Source organism: Podarcis gaigeae (assembly GCF_964106915.1).
Source record: "Podarcis gaigeae genome assembly, chromosome: 12".
Taxonomy (NCBI): Eukaryota; Metazoa; Chordata; class Lepidosauria; order Squamata; family Lacertidae; genus Podarcis; species Podarcis gaigeae.
In genome coordinates, this window is record NC_139688.1 from 9,034,808 (window position 1) to 9,058,566 (window position 23,759).

Here is a 23,759-nt window from a genome sequence, read left to right on the forward strand (position 1 = left end):
ATCAGCCTCACGTGCCAAGGTAGCGCTTTCCAAAGATAAGAAGTGTAAAACTTATGGGTTAGAATTGTAAATTGCCAGAATAGAGCAAGAATCTTTTTTTTAACGTGGGACAATTTTCTCTCTTCCCTGCCCCCTCCCAAAAAAGAGAACAAGATGACCACAATCCTGTATTGTCCTCCACTACAGACAGGGTGATCCTTCAGCAGTTTTGCAGGTGCTGCCTACAATATTTGCCCATCTGAATAACAAAGCATCTTCTGCAGTTGCTCAGTAAATTTCTATTCCAGTCCCATGACCACTTGGCACTGCTTTCTGCCTTCAGAGTGCTGTGTCGCTGCCCAGCAGGCCTCCCTACATTAGCACTGAGAAGGACTGAGGAGTGCATTAAAATGTGTCTTAAGAAACATCCAACGCCTCCTTTCTTTGCGCAGAGAATCGCTGCTGTTTGAAAAGGGTTGGGTTTTTCCCCCACTTATGAAGTTCTGATTTGAAGGGTGTTTGCGATGAGTTAAATTGCATTTCACAATATATATTTTTTTAAAAAAAGATATTTATTAAAGTTTCAAAAAAGATTACAAAAAAATTGCAAAATAAGAAAAGAAGAGGGGGAAAAAAGTAAAAATTACAAAATACAGAAAAACGAAAAACAGTTAAAAAACAAATCAATCTTTTCATATCTTATCTTTCGTTTACTTGTTTCTCTGACCTCCTCACACCTCCCTTTTTTGTATTCCAGTTCAGTTAGTTAATTCAGCAAATCCTTTCCCTCCTTATTTTTATCTTATTCCTCTACCTTGATATATTATATCTTTACATTCTCACCTGATAACAATCCATTTTTACATACTCCTTTATAACATTGCTGCCAGAACCACTTAACTTCATGCCAACATCATTCTAACATTCATTAATTTTGCAGTATTTATGCAAATAGTCTTTAAATTTCTTCCAATCTTCTTCCACCAACTCTTCTCCCTGGTCTCGGATTCTGCCGGTCATTTCCGCCAATTCCATATAGTCCATAACTTTCATCTGCCATTCTTCCAGGGTAGGTAGATCTTGTGTCTTCCAATACTTTGCAATGAGTATTCTTGCTGCTGTTGTAGCATACATAAAAAAGTTCTGTCCTTCTTTATGCATTTCACAATATAAACTGTTGTACCACTAAATAGGGACGCAGGTGGCGCTGTGGGTTAAAGCCTCAGCGCCTAGGACTTGCTGATCGAAAGGTCGGCGGTTCGAATCCCTGCGGCGGGGTGCGCTCCCACTGCTCGGTCCCAGCGCCTGCCAACCTAGCAGTTCGAAAGCACCTCCGGGTGCAAGTAGATAAATAGGGACCGCTTACCAGCGGGAAGGTAAACGGCGTTTCCGTGTGTGGCTCTGGCTCGCCAGAGCAGCGATGTCACGCTGGCCACGTGACCTGGAAGTGTCTCCGGACAGCGCTGGCCCCTGGCCTCTTAAGTGAGATGGGCGCACAACCCCAGAGTCTGTCAAGACTGGCCCGTACGGGCAGGGGTACCTTTACCTTTACCTTTTACCACTAAATAATGATTGGAGAGAGCTGCATTTTCTCGAACACAGAAGTCATTCTCCATCCTCTGTCCAGGATGATCAGGGTGCGGAACTCAAACAAAATGTAGAACATCTAGCAACATAGCTATGATTTGGGGCTTTGTTTTTAACAGTAGTAGTCTTCTTTTGAGCTAAGGATTCTGGTTTTTGTTTTTTTTAACCACAATAATAGCGAGAGGGAAATAAGAAGAACAAGGAACATGTCATTTGAAAGCTGTGTGCATGACTTTAGTATGTGATGACTTTCGTTCCCCGAAGGGCAGTGCTCCTTGAATGATCTTTCCAGAAGAGGCTGTGACCTGGTTCAAGTAATCCAGGATAGGCTGTGTGCATTCTAAATGGCCTATCCTTGATTACTTGCACTGGGAAGTAGCCACAACACAGTGAAGGCAATGCTGAGAGGTTCGAGTCCACGCGTCTTCTCCCAACTCTTAACAGCAAGAAGACCAACAACCAGATATACTGGGTACCAAGGGCAACTTTGCTATGTTTACCTGCTTCACCATCAAGGATCCAACGTTACCTTAAACATGGGGGGGGGGGGAGAGAGAACATGTGCTGTATGGTTGTGGTGCTCATTTTTCAGTGTGCAGATGTAACACCGTTTCAAGCAGATGTTCCTTGAAAGCACTAAATGTCCCAGATGTATTGCAGTTTCCTTGGCTCAGAAAGACAGCTCTTTTATTTGGTTCAGTTAAAAACTGATTGTTTGCAAATGGAGAAAAATAAAGAACAACCGCAGCTGCCTTGCTTCCCATGCCACTGTCAATTTTCTACTCCAGTCACCCACCTTGCAAGCTTGCTTTGCCTGTCGCCTTTTGTGCAGCGAGTAATAATAGGGCCCATCAACATCTCTTCTCTGCTGATTTAATCTCCGCGGTGTGTTTCCACCAGAGTCTCAACCTCTCTTCTTTTCCCACCCTTTCCTCCTCCCTGCATCCTTCCAGGTTTATGTATTAAAGCGACCACACGTGGATGAGTTCCTCCAGAGGATGGGAGAGCTCTTTGAATGTGTGCTATTCACAGCCAGTCTAGCAAAGGTAGGTCGTGTGTCAGTGCCTCTCTGTGTTCCTTGGTATATTTTACCTCCTTCCAGGTACCTCAGAAACTGGCTAGAGCAAACTTTCAGAACAGCTGGGAAACCTTTGCCACTTAATAAATAAGAGCCGCTTCTCTTGAGAGCCGCCCCTCAGAATTACGGGGCGAACTGCTTCAGAAGAGTCACCGAACAAGCGTCTTTGTAAACCTGAACCCAGAGCAGTTCAGCTGGGTCAAAGGTGTTGCCAACGTAGGCAGACATCTCTCTCTCTCTTTATCCTTCGCGATGCCTGAAGTCCCCTTCGAGGACTTTTTAAAAAAATGAATATATTGAGCTTTCTGTCCCATTGAAGAGAAAATAATTGTCTTAATCTTCCCCCCTTTCTCCCCTCCTTCCTTTATTTGGCAGCATGTACTTTTGTCTGCTAGTGTGTGGGTAAGTGTTCCCATGGTAACAATATCACATATGGGCTTGTCTCATAATGTAGCCTCCATGTATTGCTCATGATGGCAATATGAAAGGCCTTTTTTATAGATATATAGTTGCCATGGTTATGGAGGGTGGGGAGGGGTGGGGAGGAGAATGGGAATAAATAGCTTATTACATAACGTAGTATTCCTAAAGCTGCACACAAATAAAGTGTACTGGGCTCTAATGCAGTGCCCGTACAGGCAACGAATAGTCGGGGCTCCGGCCGATTAAAGAATACAGAGCACACCTTACCGAGGAGCATTTATAACGTATAAGTGCTTGCAAAGCTTGGTGGTGATATTTACATTGGTGGGTTTGTGGCAGGGGGAACCGGGGATAATTTGATATTTTGTGTGCACTTTGGAGTAGTTGTAGAAATGCTAGTGCATAGAGCACAAGCTCTGCAGTAGACTTAGCCGTCTCTAGCAACCATGATGTTTGCCACTGATGTCTGTAGTGGCAATAGCAGCACGTTCCTGTAGAAAACAAAGTCAAACTTTTGCAAACTCCCACCGTATTGGATAAATGGGGAGGCGGGGGACAACTACGTTGCCTCGGTTAGCAGATAATTGGAAGAGGCTTTCCACGCATTGGCAGTGTGCTTCTCTGGTCATTGGAGAAGAGCGTCTTGTTTGCAACAAGGACTTGGGGAGCACATGTACTGCTCCTGCAAAGCAGCCTTTTTGGCTCTTGGCTTCAGGCAAGCTCATTTTGTTGGGCACTTGCCTGCAGAAAGCTCAAGCTCAATTCTTCCCCTGCTTGTCTTTTAGCAATCACTTTTCTTGGCTACAGCCTTCAAGTGCTTCAATTAAACTTGCCATGAAATGAATCTTTTATTCAAGTCAATATAGCCAGGGTTGATATACCTGCCACTCGTTTTTAGCATATGCATAGAAATATGGTTGGGGGAGGGGTGTGCACCCCAGCATTTGGGGTGTGAGAAATCGGGATTGGCTTAATTCCGCCCCATACCCTACCCTCCAGTAGACTTTTGCATACATTGCAGTGAGTGCTTGGGGGTGAAGTCGCCACAGCATCCTCAAGCTTGCCTATTAACTCTTTTTTCCTGTTCAAAAGATAGAGGCAGTTTCTGTAGCTTAGGAGATGATAGCCGAGACTTGGATCACATCCACACCACATTTAAAGCACTCTTACGCCGCTCTAACACTTTCCCCAAATAATCTTGGCACCTGCAGTTTGTTAAACGTGCTGAGAGTTAGTAGCAGAACCTTCCCAGAACTACAATTCCCAGCGCTCTTAGCAAACTATAGTTCCCAACATTCTTTGGAAGAATCCATGACAGTTAAAATGGTATAAGAGTGCTCCAAATATATTGTTTGGATGTGAACTTCCAGTTCTACGGAGCGTGAATTTTGTGGGCCTGGTGTTAGTTGTGCATTCTACACAACTCTTAGCCTCAAATTAGATTGTTGCTTTTCAGTAATTTGTAGACTTTGGACTGATGAAGTATGCTTTTGCCTTTGCATTGGGGTTTTTTCTAAAAAGATCTGAAGATCTTGTTGGACTCTTTCTGAGAAGGTCTCTCACATTGTAATACAATGGAGGCTGCTTGTTAGTTAACAATCTGCCTACATTGCTAATGTGATTTCCTGTTACTTGAATTTTGTTGCCTGCTTTGTCCTATAACTAGTTAGGGGACTGTAAATAGAATATTTATAGTATTTATAGTCAGTTATAGCATACTATAATCACGAACATATATTCTCCCTACAGTGATTATGAGTTGTTTGGAAAGTCCCAAGCTTTCTCTCCTCTTGGTGCCACATCAATCTGAGTCCAGTGGTGCAAATCCAACGTACAATTCAGATTAGCTATGAACTGTCATTGCTACAAGAGAGCCTCTGCTCTCACCCCAAGAACCTTGAACCCAGGACTCTGACATCAGCACATGGACTCCTCCCTTCCTTCATCACTTAGGCAGCTTTGACCATCTCCATCACTCCTAGTAATGTTCAAACAGACTTCACCAATGTACTTTCAGAAGTTTCTGGTTTGTCTCTTGTGCTGGACCAAAATAGGGACAAATTCATACTTTCCACTCAAAATCACCAGAGCCTCCAGGTTCCTGTTCCTGAAATTCCACATAATGAAACAAAATAGGAGTTTTCTTTTTTAAAAAATAAATAAATTACATTTATATCCCACCTTTCCTCCAAAGAGCTCAAAATAGTATAAATGGTTCCCCCTTTTCCACCTCCATATTTTATCCTCACAACAACCCTGCGAGGTAGTAGGTTTGATTGAGAGATGATATAAAAGTTGAGTGTAGGGTTTGCAGTGCGTTGTTTTAATTTTGGCCTGTCTCAGCCCGTATCCCCATGTGATAAAGTACATTTTAAGGAAGTGCACAATAAGACTCTACTCCTTCATGCACCGGTAGCGCAAAGTATATTTGATATCTGTGTAATGACTTTTCCCCACCTCTTCCTGTGAACTTTTTGAGGGTCCATTTCCTGCTAATGCCACGAACTTCTGCATATGGCGCCTTTGAGAAGCCACACCAGGATCCCTAGGCCAAGTTGGCTTCTCTCGCCTTTGTCTTTGGAACCAGACTTGGTACGGAGTAGCTTAGAATGGATATTGTGGCTGTACTTAACCCTGTGACTGTGTTTGTCGAAAAATTTGCTAGACTTGTTGGGCTGCATTTTAGCTGAGAAGAGAGTCAGTGGCCAGGATCCCAAGGCCCAGTGAAAGTTGTTCCACAAAATTGGGGGGGGGGGGCGATGTTAGCCTTGCTTTCCTTGAAAATAGCAGCTCCCCACCACATCTTCATGCTTCACGGCTGTTTTAGAAACTGAGCAGTGCAGCTGTTGAATCCTGCTGGGCTACTGCAAATTTAATGTGCAGTTACATAAAAGAGATGAGCTGCTTTTCCACTGAGTCGGACTATCTGGGTCAATATGGTCTCTTCTGAACATAAGGCCACAGGAAGGGCACTGCTGGATCACGCCAATGGCCCACCTGGTCCAGCATCATGTTCTCACCATGGCCAACCAGCTGCCTTTGAGAAACCCACAAGCAGGACCCGAGCACAAGAGCCAGTGTGGTGTAGTGGTTAAGAGCGGTAGATTCGTAATCTGGGGAACCGGGTTCGCTTCCCCGCTCCTCCACATGCAGCTGCTGGGTGACCTTGGGCTAGTCACACTTCTCCGAAGTCTCTCAGCCCCACTCACCTCACAGAGTGTTTGTTGTGGGGGAGGAAGGGAAAGGAGAATGTTAGCCACTTGGAGACTCCTTAAAGGGAGTGATAAAGCGGGATATCAAATCCAAACTCTTCTTTTTCTTCTTTCCCCTCCTGTTATTTCCAGCAAGGGCTATTCAGAAGCATTGCTGCCTCTAACTGTGGAAGCAGAGCATAGCCATCATGGCTATAGTAGCCATCGATAGCCCTCTTCTCCATGAACCAGCAGTGGCTCTCAAAAGACAGATATATTCTCCCTGAGGCCCTTTTAACCTGGAATCGAGAGAACATCATCTTTACCAGCATCATTGTTTACCAAAGGTCCCAGGGCAGGATATGACTAATAATAATAATAATAATAATAATAATAATTTATTATTTGTACCTCGCCCATCTGGCTGGGTCTCCCCAGCCACCCTTGGCGGCTTCCAACAAAGATTAAAAATACATTAAAATGTCACACATTAAAAACTTCCCTGAACAGGGCTGCCTTCAGATGTCTTCTAAATGTCAGGTAGTTGTTTATCTCTTTGACATCTGATGGGAGGGTGTTCCAGAAGGCGGGTGCCACCACCGAGAAGGCCCTCTGCCTGGTTCCCTGTAACTTGGCTTCTCGCAGTGAGGGAACTGCCAGAAGGCCCTCGGCGCTGGACCTCAGCATCCGGGCAGAACAATGGGGGTGGAGACGCTCCTTCAGGAATACTAGGCTCCTTCAGGTATACTGTTAAAAATGGTTTGAAACAATTTGCAATCCCAGGAATCAGGTGGGTCCTAGAAATATGCCTCTCAGGTGTCAGAAGCCAAGATACAGAGGTGTGTCTTCAGCGATTGCCCAAAGCTGTGTATTGAAGATAGCTTACACATCTCTGCAGGCAAGGAGTGCTTAGGGGTTGCAGCAGAGAATGGCCTCTTCCTGGATCGGGCCCCACCCCCGAGCTTCTGAGGGCAGTGGAACAACCAATAGGGCTCCCTCAGCCAATCTTAACATCCAGGGAGGCTGCAGGGAAGGACCAGGGGGGTGACTTTCAGGTATTTGGGACCTGAGTTGCTTATTGTTCTGAACACTTAATGGGAGCACCTTGAATTGAAAATGAACCTGGCAACATGGGCAGCTCTTGGCTATTCCGCCCTGCCATTTCACTGGAGAAAAGCATGCAGGCAGCTCCTCTGTCCTTCTTCTTCACGGTTCTCCTGAAAGATCCTCGGCACACTTTCAATTTGTGCAGCTTATTTGCCTCTGTATTCCCCTGTGGGAATCCTTTGACAAAGCCATTTGGTGAACTTTAGCCTTAAGGATGGAGTCGGGAGTGTTTTCGTTTGCCTCAGAGCCTCTTTCGTAATCTAACATGGCCCTTAGGGAGGTTTTTAAATGGGCCTACCATATACTATCTCTCAGAAGTAAATTTTTAAATAACTTGCCTGTCGCAGATGCTGTGTGCACCTTGCCTTTGACTGCCCTGACTGTGTTGAGACATAAAAAGTATATTAAATGATTGTTAACCCATAGAACAAAGGTGTGTGTGTGTGTGCGTGTGTGTGTTTTGAAAGATTGGGGCAGTCACTCGTCCTTCTGTTGAGGGAAGGTCACTGTATTAAAGGATATCCACAGCACCTTTTGTGAACGTTTACTCTGGAGGAAGGTGCTTGGCTCATGTGCAGAGCACCACAAAGAGGGAGGGTCAGGAGTGCTCCACATTCCTGTTGCACCTTCATGTCGCAGGCATCTGACAAGAGTCTCATCAAAGCCATGTCTCCTCTTCTTCCTTTTGGCTCATTCAACATCTACGTCGAAAAGAGATGCTTGATTTTCCCAGGGTTACATGTGTCTTCACCGTGTGTCCTCCTCTTCTCCTGCTTCCTTCCTTTAATCAAAGTATGCAGACCCCGTGGCCGACTTGCTGGATCGCTGGGGCGTCTTCAGAGCTCGGCTCTTCAGAGAATCCTGCGTTTTCCACAGAGGGAATTACGTGAAGGATCTAAGCCGGCTTGGGCGGGAGCTGAGCAAAGTTATTATAGTGGACAACTCCCCTGCGTCTTACATCTTCCACCCTGAAAATGCAGTAAGTACTAGCACTTTTGCAATAGACGGGAGTCAATTCTTTTGTCTCTGGGTTTGTTTATTCCGGCATTTGCTGCTGTGGGTAAAAGCCTCAGCGCCTAGGACTTGCCGATCGAAAGGTCGGCGGTTCGAATCCCTGCGGCGGGGTGCGCTCCCGTCGTTCGGTCCCAGCGCCTGCCAACCTAGCAGTTCGAAAGCACCCCTGGGTGCAAGTAGATAAATAGGGACCGCTTACTAGCGGGAAGGTAGACGGCGTTTCCGTGTGCGGCTCTGGCTCTGGCCAGAGAAGCGATGTCACGCTGGCCACGTGACCCGGAAGTGTCTCCGGACAGCGCTGGCCCCTGGCCTCTTGAGTGAGATGGGCGCACAACCCCAGAGTCTGGCAAGACTGGCCCGTACGGGCAGGGGTACCTTTACCTTTACCTTTAAGATGCACAAGTGCTTGCTCTCGCTACTGTAAAATGGAGCAGGGCAGCAGCATCAAGGCCTGAGGAGCAAATGCTACAAAATGCTTGGGTCATGGGTAGGCAAACTAAGGCCCGGGGGCCGGATCTGGCCCAATCGCCTTCTCAATCCGGCCCACAGACGGTGCAGGAATCAGCGTGTTTTTACATGAGTAGAATGTGTCCTTTTATTTAAAATGCATCTCTGGGTTATTTGTGGGGCATAGGAATTCGTTCATCCCCCCCCCCAAAAAAATATATATATATATAGTCCGGCCCTCCACAAGGTCTGAGGGATGGTGGACTGGTCCCCTGCTGATAAAGTTTGCTAACCCCTGGCTTAGGTGTTAAAAGGCAAGAGAGGGGCAACTCTTTTGTTTGTGTCAGAAACTCATTGCATTCTGTTTCTGAGCTTGCTTGAAAGATGCCATGGTGTTGACCAGGAAAGTGGGTTTTTTTTGTTTTCTTTTTCCTGGATCTTCAGTGCAGACAACCTGGTGTGTGTGTGTGTGTGTGTGTATACAGAGAGAGAGAGAGAGCGCACCCTGTACATAGAAAGCACTGGGAGCATTTTAGGCCAATTGATTTTGGTAATGAAAACATCCCCTTCATGGATCACTGCCTTGCCGTGGCGAAGGGGCTTGAAGAACTCAGAGAAGCTATGAACTATGCCGAGCAGGGCACCCAAGATGAACAGGTCATAGTGGAGAGTTTTGACCAAACGTGATCCACCTGGAGGAGGAACCGGCAAGCCACTCCAGTATCCCTGCCAAGAAAACTCCATGGACAAAGACAACAGGCATATAAAAGATATGACGCTGGAAGATGAGCCCCTCAGGTCGGAAGGCGTCCAACATGCTACTGGGGAAGAGCGGAGGGCAAGTACAAGTAGATCCAGAGCTGATGAAGCGGCTGGGCCAAAGCCGAAAGGACGCTCAGTTGCGGATATGCCTGGAAGCGAAAGGAAAGTCCAATGCTGTAAAGAAAAATATTGCATAGGAACCTGGAATGTAAGAACCATGAACCTGGGTAAGTTGGAGGTGGTCAAAAATGAGATGGCAAGAATAAATATTGACATCCTGGGCATCAGTGAACTAAAATGGACGGGAATGGGTGAATTCAGTTCGGATGACCATCATATCTACTACTGTGGGCAAGAAACCCATAAAAGAAATGGAGTGGCCCTCATAGTCAACAAAAGAGTGGCAAAAGCTGTACTGGGATGCAATCTCAAAAATGATAGAATGATCTCGATACGAATCCAAGGCAGACCTTTTAACATCACAGTAATCCAAGTTTATGCACCAACTACTTGTGCTGAAGAAACTGAAATTGACCAATTCTATGAAGACTTACAAGACCTTATAGAAGTGACACCAAAGAAGGATGTTCTTCTCATTATAGGGGATTGGAATGCTAAAGTAGGGAGTCAAGAGATAAAAGGAACAACTGGCAAGTTTGGCCTTGGAGATCAAAACGAAGCAGGGCAAAGGCTAATAGAGTTCTGTCAAGAGAACAAGCTGGTCATCACAAACACGCTTTTCCAACAACACAAGAGACGACTCTACACATGGACATCACCAGATGGGCAGCATCGAAATCAGATTGATTATATTCTCTGCAGCCAAAGATGGAGAAGCTCTATACAGTCAGCAAAAACAAGACCTGGAGCTGACTGTGGCTCAGATCATCAGCTTCTTATAGCAAAATTCAAGCTTAAACTGAAGAAAGTAGGAAAAACCACTGGGCCGGTAAGATACAATCTAAGTCAAATCCCTTATGAATACACAGTGGAAGTGAGGAACAGGTTTAAGGATTTAGATTTGGTGGACAGAATGCCTGAAGAACTATGGATGGAGGCTCGTAACATTATACAGGAGGCAGCAACGAAAACCATCCCAATGAAAAGGAAATGCAAGAAAGCAAAGTGGCTGTCCAATGAGGCCTTACAAATAGCGGGGGAGAGAAGGCAAGCAAAATGCGAGGGAGATGGTGAAAGATACAGGAAATTGAATGCAGATTTCCAAAGAATAGCAAGGAGAGACAAGAAGACCTTCTTAAACGAGCAATGCAAAGAAATAGAGGAAAGCAATAGAATGGGAAGAACCAGAGATCTGTTCAAGAAAATTGGAGATATGAAAGGAACATTTCGTACAAAGATTTCCACAATAAAGGACAAAAGTGGAAAGGACCTAACAGAAGCAGAAGACATCAAGAAGAGGTGGCAAGAATACACAGAGGAATTATACCAGAAAGTAATGGATGTCTCGTATACCCCAGGCAGTGTGGTTGCTGACCTTGAGCCAGACATCCTGGAAAGTGAAGTCAAATGGGCCTTAGAAAGCACTGCAAATAACAAGGCCAGTGGAAGTGATGGCATTCCAGCTGAACTATTTAAAATTTTAAAAGATGATGCTGTTAAGGTGCTACACTCAATATGCCAGCAAGTTTGGAAAACTCAGCAGTGGCCAGAGGATTGGAGAAGATCAGTCTACATCCCAATCCCAAAGAAGGGCAGTGCCAAAGAATGCTCCAACTACCGCACAATTGCACTCATTTCACACGCTAGCAAGGTTATGCTTAAAATTCTACAAGGAAGGCTCAAGCAGTATGTGGACCGAGAACTCCCAGAAGTGCAAGCTGGATTTAGAAGAGGCAGAGGAACCAGAGACCAAATTGCAAACATGCGCTGGATTATGGAGAAAGCTAGAGAGTTCCAGAAAGACATCTACTTCTGCTTCATTGACTATGCAAAAGCTTTTGACTGTGTCGACCACGGCAAACTATGGCAAGTTCTTAAAGAAATGGGAGTGCCAGATCACCTCATCTGTCTCCTGAGAAATCTCTATGTGGGACAAGAAGCTACAGTTAGAACTGGATATGGAACAACTGATTGGTTCAAAATTGGGAAAGGAGTACGACAAGGCTGTATTTTGTCTCCCTGCTTATTTAACTTATATGCAGAATTCATCATGCGAAAGGCTGGGCTGGATGAATCCCTAGCCGGAATTAAGATTGCCGGAAGAAATATCAACAACCTCAGATATGCAGATGACACAACCTTGATGGCAGAAAGTGAGGAGGAATTAAAGAACCTTTTAATGAGGGTGAAAGAGGAGAGCGCAAAATATGGTCTGAAGCTCAACATCAAAAAAACGAAGATCATGGCCACTGGTCCCATCACCTCCTGGCAAATAGAAGGGGAAGAAATGGAGGTAGTGAGAGATTTTACTTTCTTGGGCTCAATGATCACTGCAGATGGTGACAGCAGCCACGAAATTAAAAGACGCCTGCTTCTTGGGAGAAGGGCAATGACAGGCCTAGACAGCATCTTGAGAAGTAGAGACATCACCTTGCCAACAAAGGTTCGTATAGTTAAAGCTATGGTTTTCCCAGTAGTGATGTATGGAAGTGAGAGCTGGACCATAAAGAAGGCTCATCGCCGAAGAATTGATGCTTTTGAATTATGGTGCTGGAGGAGACTCTTGAGAGTCCCATGGACTGCAAGAAGATCAAACCTCTCCATACTGAAGGAAATCAACCCTGAGTGCTCACTGGAAGGACAGATTGTGAAGCTGAGGCTCCAGTACTTTGGCCACCTCATGAGAAGAGAAGACTCCCTGGAGAAGACCCTGATGTTGGGAAAGATGGAGGGCACAAGGAGAAGGGGACGGCAGAGGACGAGATGGTTGGATAGTGTTTTCGAGGTTACCAGCATGAGTTTGAGCAAACTGCGGGAGGCAGTGGAGGACAGAGGTGCCTGGCGTTCTCTGGTCCATGGGGTCACGAAGAGTCGGACACGACTAAACGACTAAACAACAACAACAACAACAACAATGAAAACAAAATGAAATTTTATAATTTAATAGTGCTGGGAAGAACAAAACCCAGTGCCCCAGTGGGGATGCATAAGAACAAAAGAAGGGCCCACTATGTCAGGTCAAAGGAATACCTAGTCCAGCATCCTCTTCTCACCATAGCCAACCAGATGCTGTGCAGGAAACCCCAAAACAGGGCCTGAGCACAGCAACACTCTCCCCATTTCCTTTGAGTGGAAAAGGGGTGACAACCCCATCAACAGTCATCAGTTGATCCACACAGATTTGAGAGGCCTGCGTATTTGGGGTGGCCGCGCCCACTTTTGGCTACACCCACCCCTGGCATGTGGCTCCCAGAGGGCTTGCGGGGAGAGCAGCCGTCTCCTCACTAATCCCAGATATCCAGACCACGATCTGCATGAGTTCGTGGCGAATTTAAATCAAGAATACAAGGATTGTTACTCCGCGGTGTACCAGTAAGGAGAGAGGATCCTTCTCTCGTTGAGCATTCTCCTCTCCCTGTGTTCTCTGCCTTGCCTATGCAGAGGATCGGGGCCACATTCTTTTATTATTTTCTGCTACCTCACGCTATAATTAAGTTGCTCCAAAGTTCTGCCATAGTTTAAGGAATCCTGGAAGTGAATGGGAAGAGGGAGCAGGAGAAGAAGCTGTGGCTCTTTTCAGCAGCCTATTTCAGAGCTGCCGACCCCTTTTTTGTGTGTTTTTTAGCCTGATGGCAACTAGGCGCCTGGATTTTAGGGGCTCCTGTTAACTCACCCCCTTACAATTGGGGAAAGCTTGAGAGCCCAAGGAACATGCATACAGTTCTTAATAATATTACAGGTTTTTTACTCTTCCAACTGTTCAGCTCTTCGAGACCATTTGAAAGCTGGTATTTTCAAATTCTTCATTGGTTGTTTAATTTTAGAGCAGCTAGACGTTATCTTACATAAGGTACCAAATGTTCAACGGGGGGGGGGGGAATCTGAATGATACCAAATGTTTGTTTTTGTGGAGCTGTGAATGAACTCTGAAAGTGACAGAGAGGGAGAGGGAAGACAAGAGCTTTTCACAACCTTACAGTTATCTGTATATGTTGGAGAGAATTAGCAGTACAGAGCCACCTGCAGAAGCACCAGAGATAACCGAGTTTGTATTGGCATGCAGTTTCGCAATGGCCAAGTTTGCATGTTAGAGTGAACTCGGAGTATAGCTTACTGCGACAGCACAAACAAGCCAGCGAAAAGCTCACAGCCGCTTTGCTCCTCCATGGATGTGGGGCAATAGTGATGCTTACTACTACGGGGCTTAGTGGGTTGTCCGAACCTGGGATCGTGGTTCTTCAGGTCTCTTCTCCTTAACCATGACCTGTTGCAAACCTCAGCATTGCTGCTGCACCACATGGTCCCATAATGCCTGTGGAGCAGCAAAGCGACTGCAGTCTCTTCCTTGGGAGCCAGCGCACTCATCCAGTGCTCCAGTTCGGCTCAGCATTTGCCAAGGGTGCTTCGCAGCCAGAGGAGTGCACACAGCAGAGACTTAACTCTTCATTGTCAACGATAACACCGTTGCTTCCTCAGCTCTGGAGACCTGTGCGCACCTGTCTAGCACCCAGACAGTTGTTCCCAGCTCCGCGCTCTATGGAGCAGTTGCAGCAACTGGGGACCACTCCCCCTCCATCCGTTTATGTACCTCCCCCTGACGTAGCCAGAGACTATGCCGGAACGGAAGCTGCTTCTGCTCTTCCCACTACAGTTCTCTACTGCTTCTGGGAGTGGTACAGAGAAGGGTGGGGAAGCACCTGGCCCTTCGCTAGCCTGGCCTGCCTCTTCCTCCTCTTCCTCCAGATCTGAAGCTTCCCCTGCCTATGATTCTTCCTTCCTGGCTGGTACAGGTTCCCACAGACTACTACCCCCCTGCCCGAGCCAGACTCCATCTCCATCACAATCATCAGCGTCCTACCAGTCACTGACATGCTGATGTGGCCAGTAAGAGTTCTTTACCCACTGTATTATATATCCCTGCCTGATCCCATAGAGTCTGGGGAGTCTGTGTTGATGGGCTCTGTCCCCCCACCCAGCTACCCCGTGGCTCAGATGCACAGTTCATGACTACTAGTGGACATGTATTCGGTGTTGCAGGCCAAAAGCCTGTGGAACCCCCTCCAACTCAGATTAAACAGACTGGCACACAGATTTTGATGAGTTTCAGGCACACGACAAAGACTTTTATTATTTCAGCAGGCATCTTAAAGTAGTGTTTTGGTTTAAGTCCCATTTTATGATGGATTTTGTACCCAATTTATTCTCTGCACAATTATTCTAACCATTATGCCGTAAATGGGGGCGCGGGTGGCACCACAGAGCCTAGGGCTTGCCAATCAGAAGGTCAGCGGTTCGAATCCCCACGACAGGGTGAGCCCCCGTTGCTCGGTCCCTGCTCCTGCCAACCTAGCAGTTTGAAAGCACGTCAAAGTGCAAGTAGATAAATAGGGACTGCTGTGGCTGGAAGGTAAATGGCGTTCCCATGCGCTGCTCTGGTTCACCGAAGCAGCTTAGTCATGCTGGCCACATGACCCAGAAGCTGTCTGTGGACAAACGCCAGCTCCCTCGGCCTATAGAGCGAGATGAGCTCGCAACCCCAGAGTCGTCTGCGACTGGACCTAACGGTCAGCGGTACCTTTACCTTTATGCCGTATATAAAATGCCTTGAATTAAGGTTTCATGCAAGACACTTCCTTTGGGGATGAGGGTAGCTGATTTGTTTTCAACGAACGTGTTTAACGTGACACTGTTTGTTTGTTTCAGGTGCCTGTGCAGTCGTGGTTTGATGACATGACAGACACGGAACTGTTAGACCTCATTCCTTTCTTCGAAGGACTAAGCAAAGAGGAGGAAGTCTACACTATGCTCCATAAACTCTGCAACAGGTAGCCCTGCAAGGCCACGCCTCTGCTTGACCGTAGCCACTCCAGGACAGCCAATCCCAGCGCAGCACCTCAGAGAGGAAGCTCGAGTTGTCAAGAGTCACGATGCGCTCAAACTCCCTCTTAACTTGCTGTGCATGAAGGACAATCATGAATCGATGCGACTTAAATCATGGGAATATTGATGCCGTCAAAGCGACGAGACTACTTGGAGAGGAAGCAAATTAAAAAGAAGCCATTTTGAATGGGGACTGTTTTAATGAATTTCATAAACGGACACAATTTACAGGATCCACTTTTTTTCTTAAAAACATGCCAAAAATATATATATATTGAAAGCTTGATGTTTCAGCAAGTCGACTGGACCCTTTCCCCCCATCCAAACCCTCCTGCTATGCAGACCATTTTTCCCACCCCGCCCTGCTTATAAGAGCAGTTGACCTGACTCTGAACTTGTCTTTCTTCCACGATGAAGTGCCTTTTTGAATGTTGTTTTCAGATTTTAAAAAAGAGAGACATTTTTGTATTAAGGCGTATTTCCAGGCATCTTTTAGTCTTGTATTGTTTAAATGCTTTAAGAAGAAGAGAGAAAGTTGGAAATCTTTTTATAGAGCACTGTAATATATGGAGACGAAGGCAAAAATCGAAAGAGGTCCTGCCTACAAGATGGTGACATTGGGGTTGTATTTGCTGTGCTTGTGTCACGTTTGAAAAGGTTCAGGAATCTATACGAGGAGAAAGTCATCTGGGTTATATATAGGTTGGTGACGCAACTGTCTTACTAATTTGAGTCATGTTTTGCACATAGCTTAGGGTATCTCTGCATTTTTTGACTGCATACGACAAAACGGAATGGGATAAACACGCAGTGGCAAGGAGTTCTTCAGCACCTTCAAGAGGTGGGGAAAGAGAGAGGGTCCTGTACTGTCTTTGCTAACGCACAACTACCAGGTGTTTCAGATGCTGTTAGCGGTGAGCTACCGATAAGCATTGACAACAAATGGGGGTTTATTTATTAAGCTTGAATTCCTTCCTTACCGAAAGATGCAAATTGAGCTGTTAAGAAGTGTGGGCCCAAGCCCACCCAGGTGAAAGGAGTGCAGGAGATCACACAAGAGCACAACTCCCATTCCTGTCACAATGGGGTGTCAGTGTGTAGGAGACAGTCCCCCCCCCCACTTTTTTGTGCCCTGTATATTTTGTTTTTCTTAACTGCTGCTACTGAAGGTTCACCAAACAGAGCTGAACCCTGGCTGTTATACTGTTCTTCGCCACTGTGCCTGTGCTACTGAAAACCTTTTTCTGTAAGCTGCAAAACATGGGCAACAAATGAAGTGCTAGCTTTGTGTATCAAACAGTATTATATATCCTAGAATCATAGAATTGTGGAGTTGGAAGGGACCATGAGGATTGTTTATTCCAATCTTCTGCAATGTAGGAATCTTTTGCCCAATGTTGAGGCCCACACCCTGAAATTATGAGTCTCATGCTCTACTGACTGAGCTATATAGGCCTAGCTGAATCAAACGTGGCCTGCAAAACTCTTTCAAACTGGGGTTGTGTTCTTCATGGTGGGATTTTTTAAAAAAAAACTCACTTTCCCTGCTTTGAGAATTACAAAAAGACAATTCCATGCTTACCACAACCTTCCTCTATTTCATTTCATTTTCTTTTCCCCACTTACTAGATGAGATTTCAGATTATCATCCCTGAGGTTACCTATATCACGTACATGTTGGAGTTACCCAATTGTTTGAAATTGGAGTATTTGTGTTAAGACTCTCAAAGTGTTCTCCATAGCTTGGGCTTTTATGCTTTTTGCATTTTCTATCGCCCTTGCCCCTAATTTGTTCATGTAAAACATGTCAGTCTTATCCACAGAAAGATAACTTTTAATAGCAAAGGATTCTATCTTTCATACTCTCCTCTCTCTCTCTCTCTCTCTCTCACACACACACACACACACACACTTGAAGCTCCAAAGACGACAAACCCAGCAGCACAATCCCATTTTGATGATTTGCCTCTCTGCTATTTTCCTTCCCGATCAATATCTGAGGCCACTTTTTTCCCCCTTTGCACCAACTTGAAATCTATAGTAGCTCAGATTAGCCATACTGGACAGGAATTGTCCAAAAGGAAAAAAGGAGGGGAGAAAAACCCTCTTTGGTGCTTAGCCCAGTGAACTGTCAGGTGCAGAAACAGCTTGTCTCTACCTGCCTTTACCTGGGTAATGGCCAGTAGGAGCCAAAAATAGGATTTACAGTCCTTCACTAAAAACATCAAAGAAGCAGCTTTTAACACATTTATACGTAAGAAAAGCCAGCCTCCATGGGCATGAAATAGGTTATCACAGGCACAGCAGAAAACAGAATTGTCACTCCATAGTACAATTTTGCACAGTGTTCGCAGAGCCTCTTACAATTCCACTTGTCCAAAATTACCGCCCACCTTTTCCACCCCTTGCTTGCCCACCAGAGGTTATTTAACTGAGTACCGTATGTTTTGTCCGCCAGGAAACCTGGCAACGTAAGAGAAAACCTAGGGGTTGTTTTCTTTTTCATTTTGATTTTTTTTAAAAAGTATGGATTCTGGCTAGTCCATTTAAAGCTTACCTTCAATCAAAGTGTTCTTTAATTTTTGTATTTGAATGCAGAATAATGAAAAGCGGTTGTTACTGCCAAAGCGTGTTCTCCGAGCAGTATTTTTCCACTGTGCTTCTGGCCTCCTGAGCCTCGAGTAGAGTCTGCAGGGAAAAGTATTCAGGTTGTAGCAAGGGCAGGGATGATGGAGAATGGTTGGAACGAAGGAGAAGTCAGCCGCGGGTGGTTATTCTCACCCCCATGAAGCTCCGCGATCTTCCAACCATCGCTCGTCCTTCGTCCCGCCCTTTCTAGCACGACGTGACCTTCTGACAAGTTTTACGTGATCTGTTTGTACATAACGCAGGCCATTTTCATTCAATGTTCACTTTTTTATAAAAGGAAGGGGGCGGGGAAATCGTCGATTTTATCTCTTTAACCAGTTGCCTTAAATGTCTGTGAATGAATGTCGATATTAAAAGTGTCTTGTAACATTGTGGAATCCACATGCAATAGACAATGGATCTTCTCTTTCTGGTTTCTCTCCTCTCCCCACCCTCCTCCCCCCCCAACTCTATTGAAACATGCTGAAAATAACTCTGGGAAATTTAAAAATCTGCTAAATTCTTGAAATAAATAAATAAATAGCGGTTTATTATAAAGCCATGTGACTCCTTATGGGCGAATGCATTTGTCATAGCACCAGTAGGTTCTGTGAGCCAAGATCTCACTCTGCCAAATGACTCAAGAATTCAAGGAATCTCGGGGGGGGGGGGCGGGCGAAATCAGGACCGTTTGACAGGTAAATAGCTCAGATCCATTGTCCAGTGTTCTTGTGCATTGCAGAAGTCAGTACATGTCTAAGAGCCTCTGAAGAAAAATCAGCTGAAACCTGCTTTAAAGGTAAAGGGACCCCTGACCATTAGGTCCAGTCGTGGCCAACTCTGGGGTTGTGGCACTCATCTCGCTTTATTGGCCGAGGGAGCTGGTGTACAGCTTCCAGGTCATGTGGCCAGCATGACTGAGCCGCTTCTGGCGAACCAGAGCAGCGCACGGAAACACCGTTTACCTCCTTGCTGGAGCTGTGCCTATTTATCTACTTGCACTGCTGGTGTGCTTTCGAACTGCTAGGTTGGCAGGAGCTGGGACTGAGCAATGGGAGCTCACTCCGTCGCAGGGATTCGAACCACCGACCTGATCGGCAAGCCCTAGGCTCTGTGGTTTAACCCACAGCAACCTGCTTTAGTGCACCATAAAATTGTCTGGGCCGTTATTTTGAACCCATCATGTGAGGCGAAATGGAGAAATATTATGGAGGAATACTCTCCATAATAACGCAGTCCTGAGGTCGGTCTTTGCACTCTCCACTGTCCACTCTCGCATCGCAACACGTCCGGAGCGCTTTACAGCTTGGCCAAAACTTGTTGATCCCTTGTCGGAATGGTTGCTGAATACGATCTGAAGAGAGACCCGAGTGTGATTGCCAAATACCAAAAAAACAGAAACTACTGTTACAGTCTACATTTATTGATGGCGGGGGTGTCCCTAGACGTAGACCTCACTGAATATTACAATATTGAAAGTCCAGACTTGACATATCTTCCGGTTTATATGAAGTTTATATTTTTAGCGGCTATTTGCAAACCACAGCTCAACCAAACTGAGAGAGATCTATTTCATAAGGCCACGAGAACAAACAATTCCTTAAATTGCCGTGTGACTGACATTAATGCCCTGGTACAGACAATTATACTTGGGGAGCATATCAGTGATGCAGATTTTTAAACTAAATTTCTGTCGGTCACGCAAGTAAGATGCTTAAGCTCTGTTGCTGGTTGTATGTTGGGGTTCTGGGTGGGTAAGAATAAAATGGGCATGGACCATCCTATAGGTACAGTGTCTGCATTTAAGGGTACCCATAGGCTCAGTAGAGCTCTTTTCCTTTCACAATGCATACAGGGGAAGTGTGAGGGACCAGCCAGCTTTCCATCTCAACTTGACATGAGCCAACAGTGTGACGCGGCAGCTAAAAAAGCCAATGCAATTCTGGGCTGCATCAATAGGAGTATAGCATCAAGATCAAGCGAAGTAATAGTGCCACTGTATTCTGCTCTGGTCAGACCTCACCTGGAGTACTGTGTCCAGTTCTGGGCACCACAGTTCAAGAAGGACACTGACAAACTGGAACGTGTCCAGAGGAGGGCAACCAAAATGGTCAAAGGCCTGGAAACTATGCCTTGTGAGGAAACGGCTAAGGGAGCTGGGCATGTTTAGCATGGAGAAGAGGAGGTTAAGGGGTGATATGATAGCCATGTTCAAATATATAAAAGGATGTCACATAGAGGAGGGAGAAAGGTTGTTTTCTGCTGCTCCAGAGAAGCGGACATGGAGCAATGGATCCAAACTACAAGAAAGAAGATTCCACCTAAACATTAGGATGAACTTCCTGACAGTAAGAGCTGTTTGACAGTGGAATTTGCTGCCAAGGAGTGTGGTGGAGCCTCCTTCTTTGGAGGTCTTTAAGCAGAGGCTTGACAACCATATGTCAGGAGTGCTCTGATGGTGTTTCCTGCTTCGCAGGGGGTTGGACTCAATGGCCCTTGTGGTCTCTTCCAACTCTATGATTCTATGATAAATCTACTGGTGTTTCTCTCTTCCACTGAAGAGAGAGGTAGGGAGCAGAAACTGATGAAGTATGGGGGGGGATTTCTTAAAGTTGAATGGAATGCAAAAGAGAGATGTGCAGAGGTTTGGAAGGACTACAAGAAATACATATTGGAACTGCTGCTTTGGATTGTGTGGGTGGTTCTGTTCCTTTTTGTTTGGCCATTGCGTGGCAATCCCGCCCCATCCCAAAGATGAAGTAAATAACGACACCGGGCACCAGAATTTTAGGTTAATGGGCGAAAATGGCCACAACTTTATTGATTACAGGTAAGAGTGGTATTGGCTTTAGGCATTGGCCCTAACAGACTATCCGGTATAACCGGGAAGGGTTAAGCACCAACAGGGGGAGCCCCCGAGATGCACATCCCAGGGCGCGCCCCAGGGGGTTACCGCTCGGGGGGGCGCTTTAGGCCCTAGCCTCCGTAGGTTTCGGACGAGGCGACGCCCCCCGGAGTCCTTTAACGAACTACCCTTCAAGCTTTGGGGGAGGTGATGGCGTTCCTCCCCCCCCACCTCATTTCCATAACAATATGGAAATGCCTAACCGCCAAGACCGAGGAGCCAATATGCCAATGCCTAACCGCCAGGACCGAGGAGTTGTGACGTTTTGCTAGGAGGTAGGCGAAAAAACCAAGTGGCATTCAAAGCAGCCAATTAGCCAAATGGAAAAACTCCTACCAGGCCCCTTACGGCGACCAGCCGAAGCCCATAGCAAAGTCCAAATGCAAACCTAGAGGGCGGGTGGGTGGGAAACCGCTGCAGCTGTGGGGACGAAAAGGGGCGAGCCGGGGCTGCCCCGACCTTAAGTGATCCCGGGAAGCCCGCCCACGCCGGCAGCCGATTGGCTGCCTCTATGGGCGGTGAATATTAATGTGGTGGGGGAATCCCTGCTTCTCGCGGGGCTGCCGCTGGCCCCGCGAGATTGATGATGGGGGCGTGAGCCCGCAACCCCACCCCCTCTTTAGGTCGGTAGTGGCTTTGTCATTTTAAAAAGAAAAACCAAGCAGAGATTTTACTCCCCAAACTCTTCTAATATGTAGTCTGTGCAATCTCTGTCATTGCATCATTACGAATCAGGATGATTTGGGAGCCATTGCATATCAAAGAGCCCTGGCTTGTATTGCAGAGTTGAAAGTTTTGGGAATTGTAAAACACCTGTAGTCTATATATTTTTCCAGCCCACAAAATATGGTAGATCTATTAGTTAAAAAATAAAACAGAACCGCACTGCCCTATGGTAAAACAAATGTTTTTGCCTCTGATTTCAAAGGTGCTACAATCCCACTTTTGAGCAGACAGAAGGGCAGTTTGTGTTGGGGCATTGCTTGAAATCTGATTGGCTACCTATGCCAAAAAAGGGCTATTTTTATTCTACTTTGTTGTTAAAAATGGGTCGCTGGGCATTTCTGAAAGGGAGAAAACGCAAAAGGGTGAACTGTTTGTTAATACAATAAAGGAACTTATTTGCACTTTTTTTTCATGTGTTGGGACAATTCCACAGTATTTGAGAAACTTACTACCCTGCGAGTGTTCCCAGGGGAAGAGGGCAGAGTGTTGTCAGGCAGGGACCTGAATGATTTCTTGACTATTTCAAATAAAAGGTTTTTTTAAAACAGTTCAGATACTTGTGCATGCATCTTGGAGAATAGAAGGGAACACTGTCCTTTAAAAAAAACCCCACCAAAACCCCCCTCTTATTTCCCAATTTATATGGCATAACTTAATTCCCATTGCTTGCCATCTGCACCACTACTATGAACTTTGCAACATACTAACTTCTGAATTCTGCTAAATAAGCCAGTGATTTTTCCATTGCTCCAGTATTGCTTTCTGGCTTTTTTTTTATTTTAAAAAATGCTTCCCCACCCCCCACCCCTAAAATCAGCTTAATTTAAGTTAGGTGTTTTAGGAAAACTGTGTCTAAATACTTCAAAATATTTGTTTAGATTTAGGAAATTTTAGAAAAGTTGTTCCAAAAGAGGAGAAGGTGAACTCTGGAAAAATTATAGACAAGATTTAAAAGTGTCCAAAACAACTGTGTTCAAAATAATATTGGTATCGTACTTTATACAAGTCTGGCTATTTCCCCATTTTCTCATTTAACTTTCCAATTAAAGGCAAACGTTTTTTTAAACTAGTCTTTAAAAAAAATATGATTTTATTTTTGAAAGGATCTTCCTGAATGTGCAGCTATTGGAACGTCACACTGGAGTAGGAATAAATTCTGCACGATCTGTAATCTGACAATTTTTTGCCTTTAAAAGTTCGAAAAAGGCTCTGCTCTATTGAGAGGCTGGGATTGGCTGGGGCTTCTTACGCCTCATGCAGGGATTTTTTCAGTCCACTGGGTGGAAGACTTGAGCTAGTTTTTCAGCTGGGGAGATGCCTTCAAGCTCCTCGAGATTAAAATTCACCTGCTCTTTTAAAAAAACTTTTATTTGGGGAACAGCCATCACCCCATCAGTCACAAAAGGAGGAGGGGAGACTAGGTTTTGCAAATTCGCCAAGAAGATGGGGAAAACAGCTGTCTCTAAAATATCTGTCCATTGCACTGAATATCCACCTTTCTTCCCATCACCGAACTCAAAAGCAGGACGTGTAAAATTTGCGGGGCGCTCTCATCGAGACACTGACTGGATTCAGACTGGCTTACAACCTCTTGCAAAATTCGGAGGAGTGTGAATTTTGAACCGTAGCTTCGTTTCGGTCCACCCATTGTTTCACGAAGAGCATATTGGGTATGTTATTGTTAAAGAGTCGAAATCATTCCCTTCCGTGTTTGGAGGTGTTACAGAAAAGGAGACGTTTGAGGCTTTTTGCCTTCTACTCTTGCTCTTGCCGAAACAAATCCTCTTCCAACGATAACAACAATCGTCATAGGTAACTTGCAGGATGGCAAGAGAATATTGCTTGTTTTATTTCATTTGGATGCATGCATTTTTATTCCGTCATTCCTTTTCTTTGGCCTTGCCTGGCGGGG

General features: G+C 45.5%; 1 protein-coding gene across 2 annotated transcripts in view; it reads left to right on the top strand.

The window, feature by feature from the left end:
• The window catches only part of CTDSPL (CTD small phosphatase like), a 137,066-nt gene that overhangs the window by 56,235 nt on the left and 57,072 nt on the right, over positions 1-23,759 (top strand). The window contains exons 6-8 of one of the 2 annotated variants that reach the window (XR_014556502.1): positions 2,520-2,612; positions 8,159-8,344; positions 15,412-16,279. Coding sequence is in view for 1 of the 2 variants with exons in the window: in XM_083704303.1 (XP_083560429.1) it covers positions 2,520-2,612; positions 8,159-8,344; positions 15,412-15,537 (405 nt within the window). In the remaining variant the exon portion in view is untranslated. Of the gene's footprint in view, positions 1-2,519; positions 2,613-8,158; positions 8,345-15,411; positions 18,775-23,759 lie in introns of those variants that run through there. The other variant, XM_083704303.1, reaches the window with a different exon arrangement.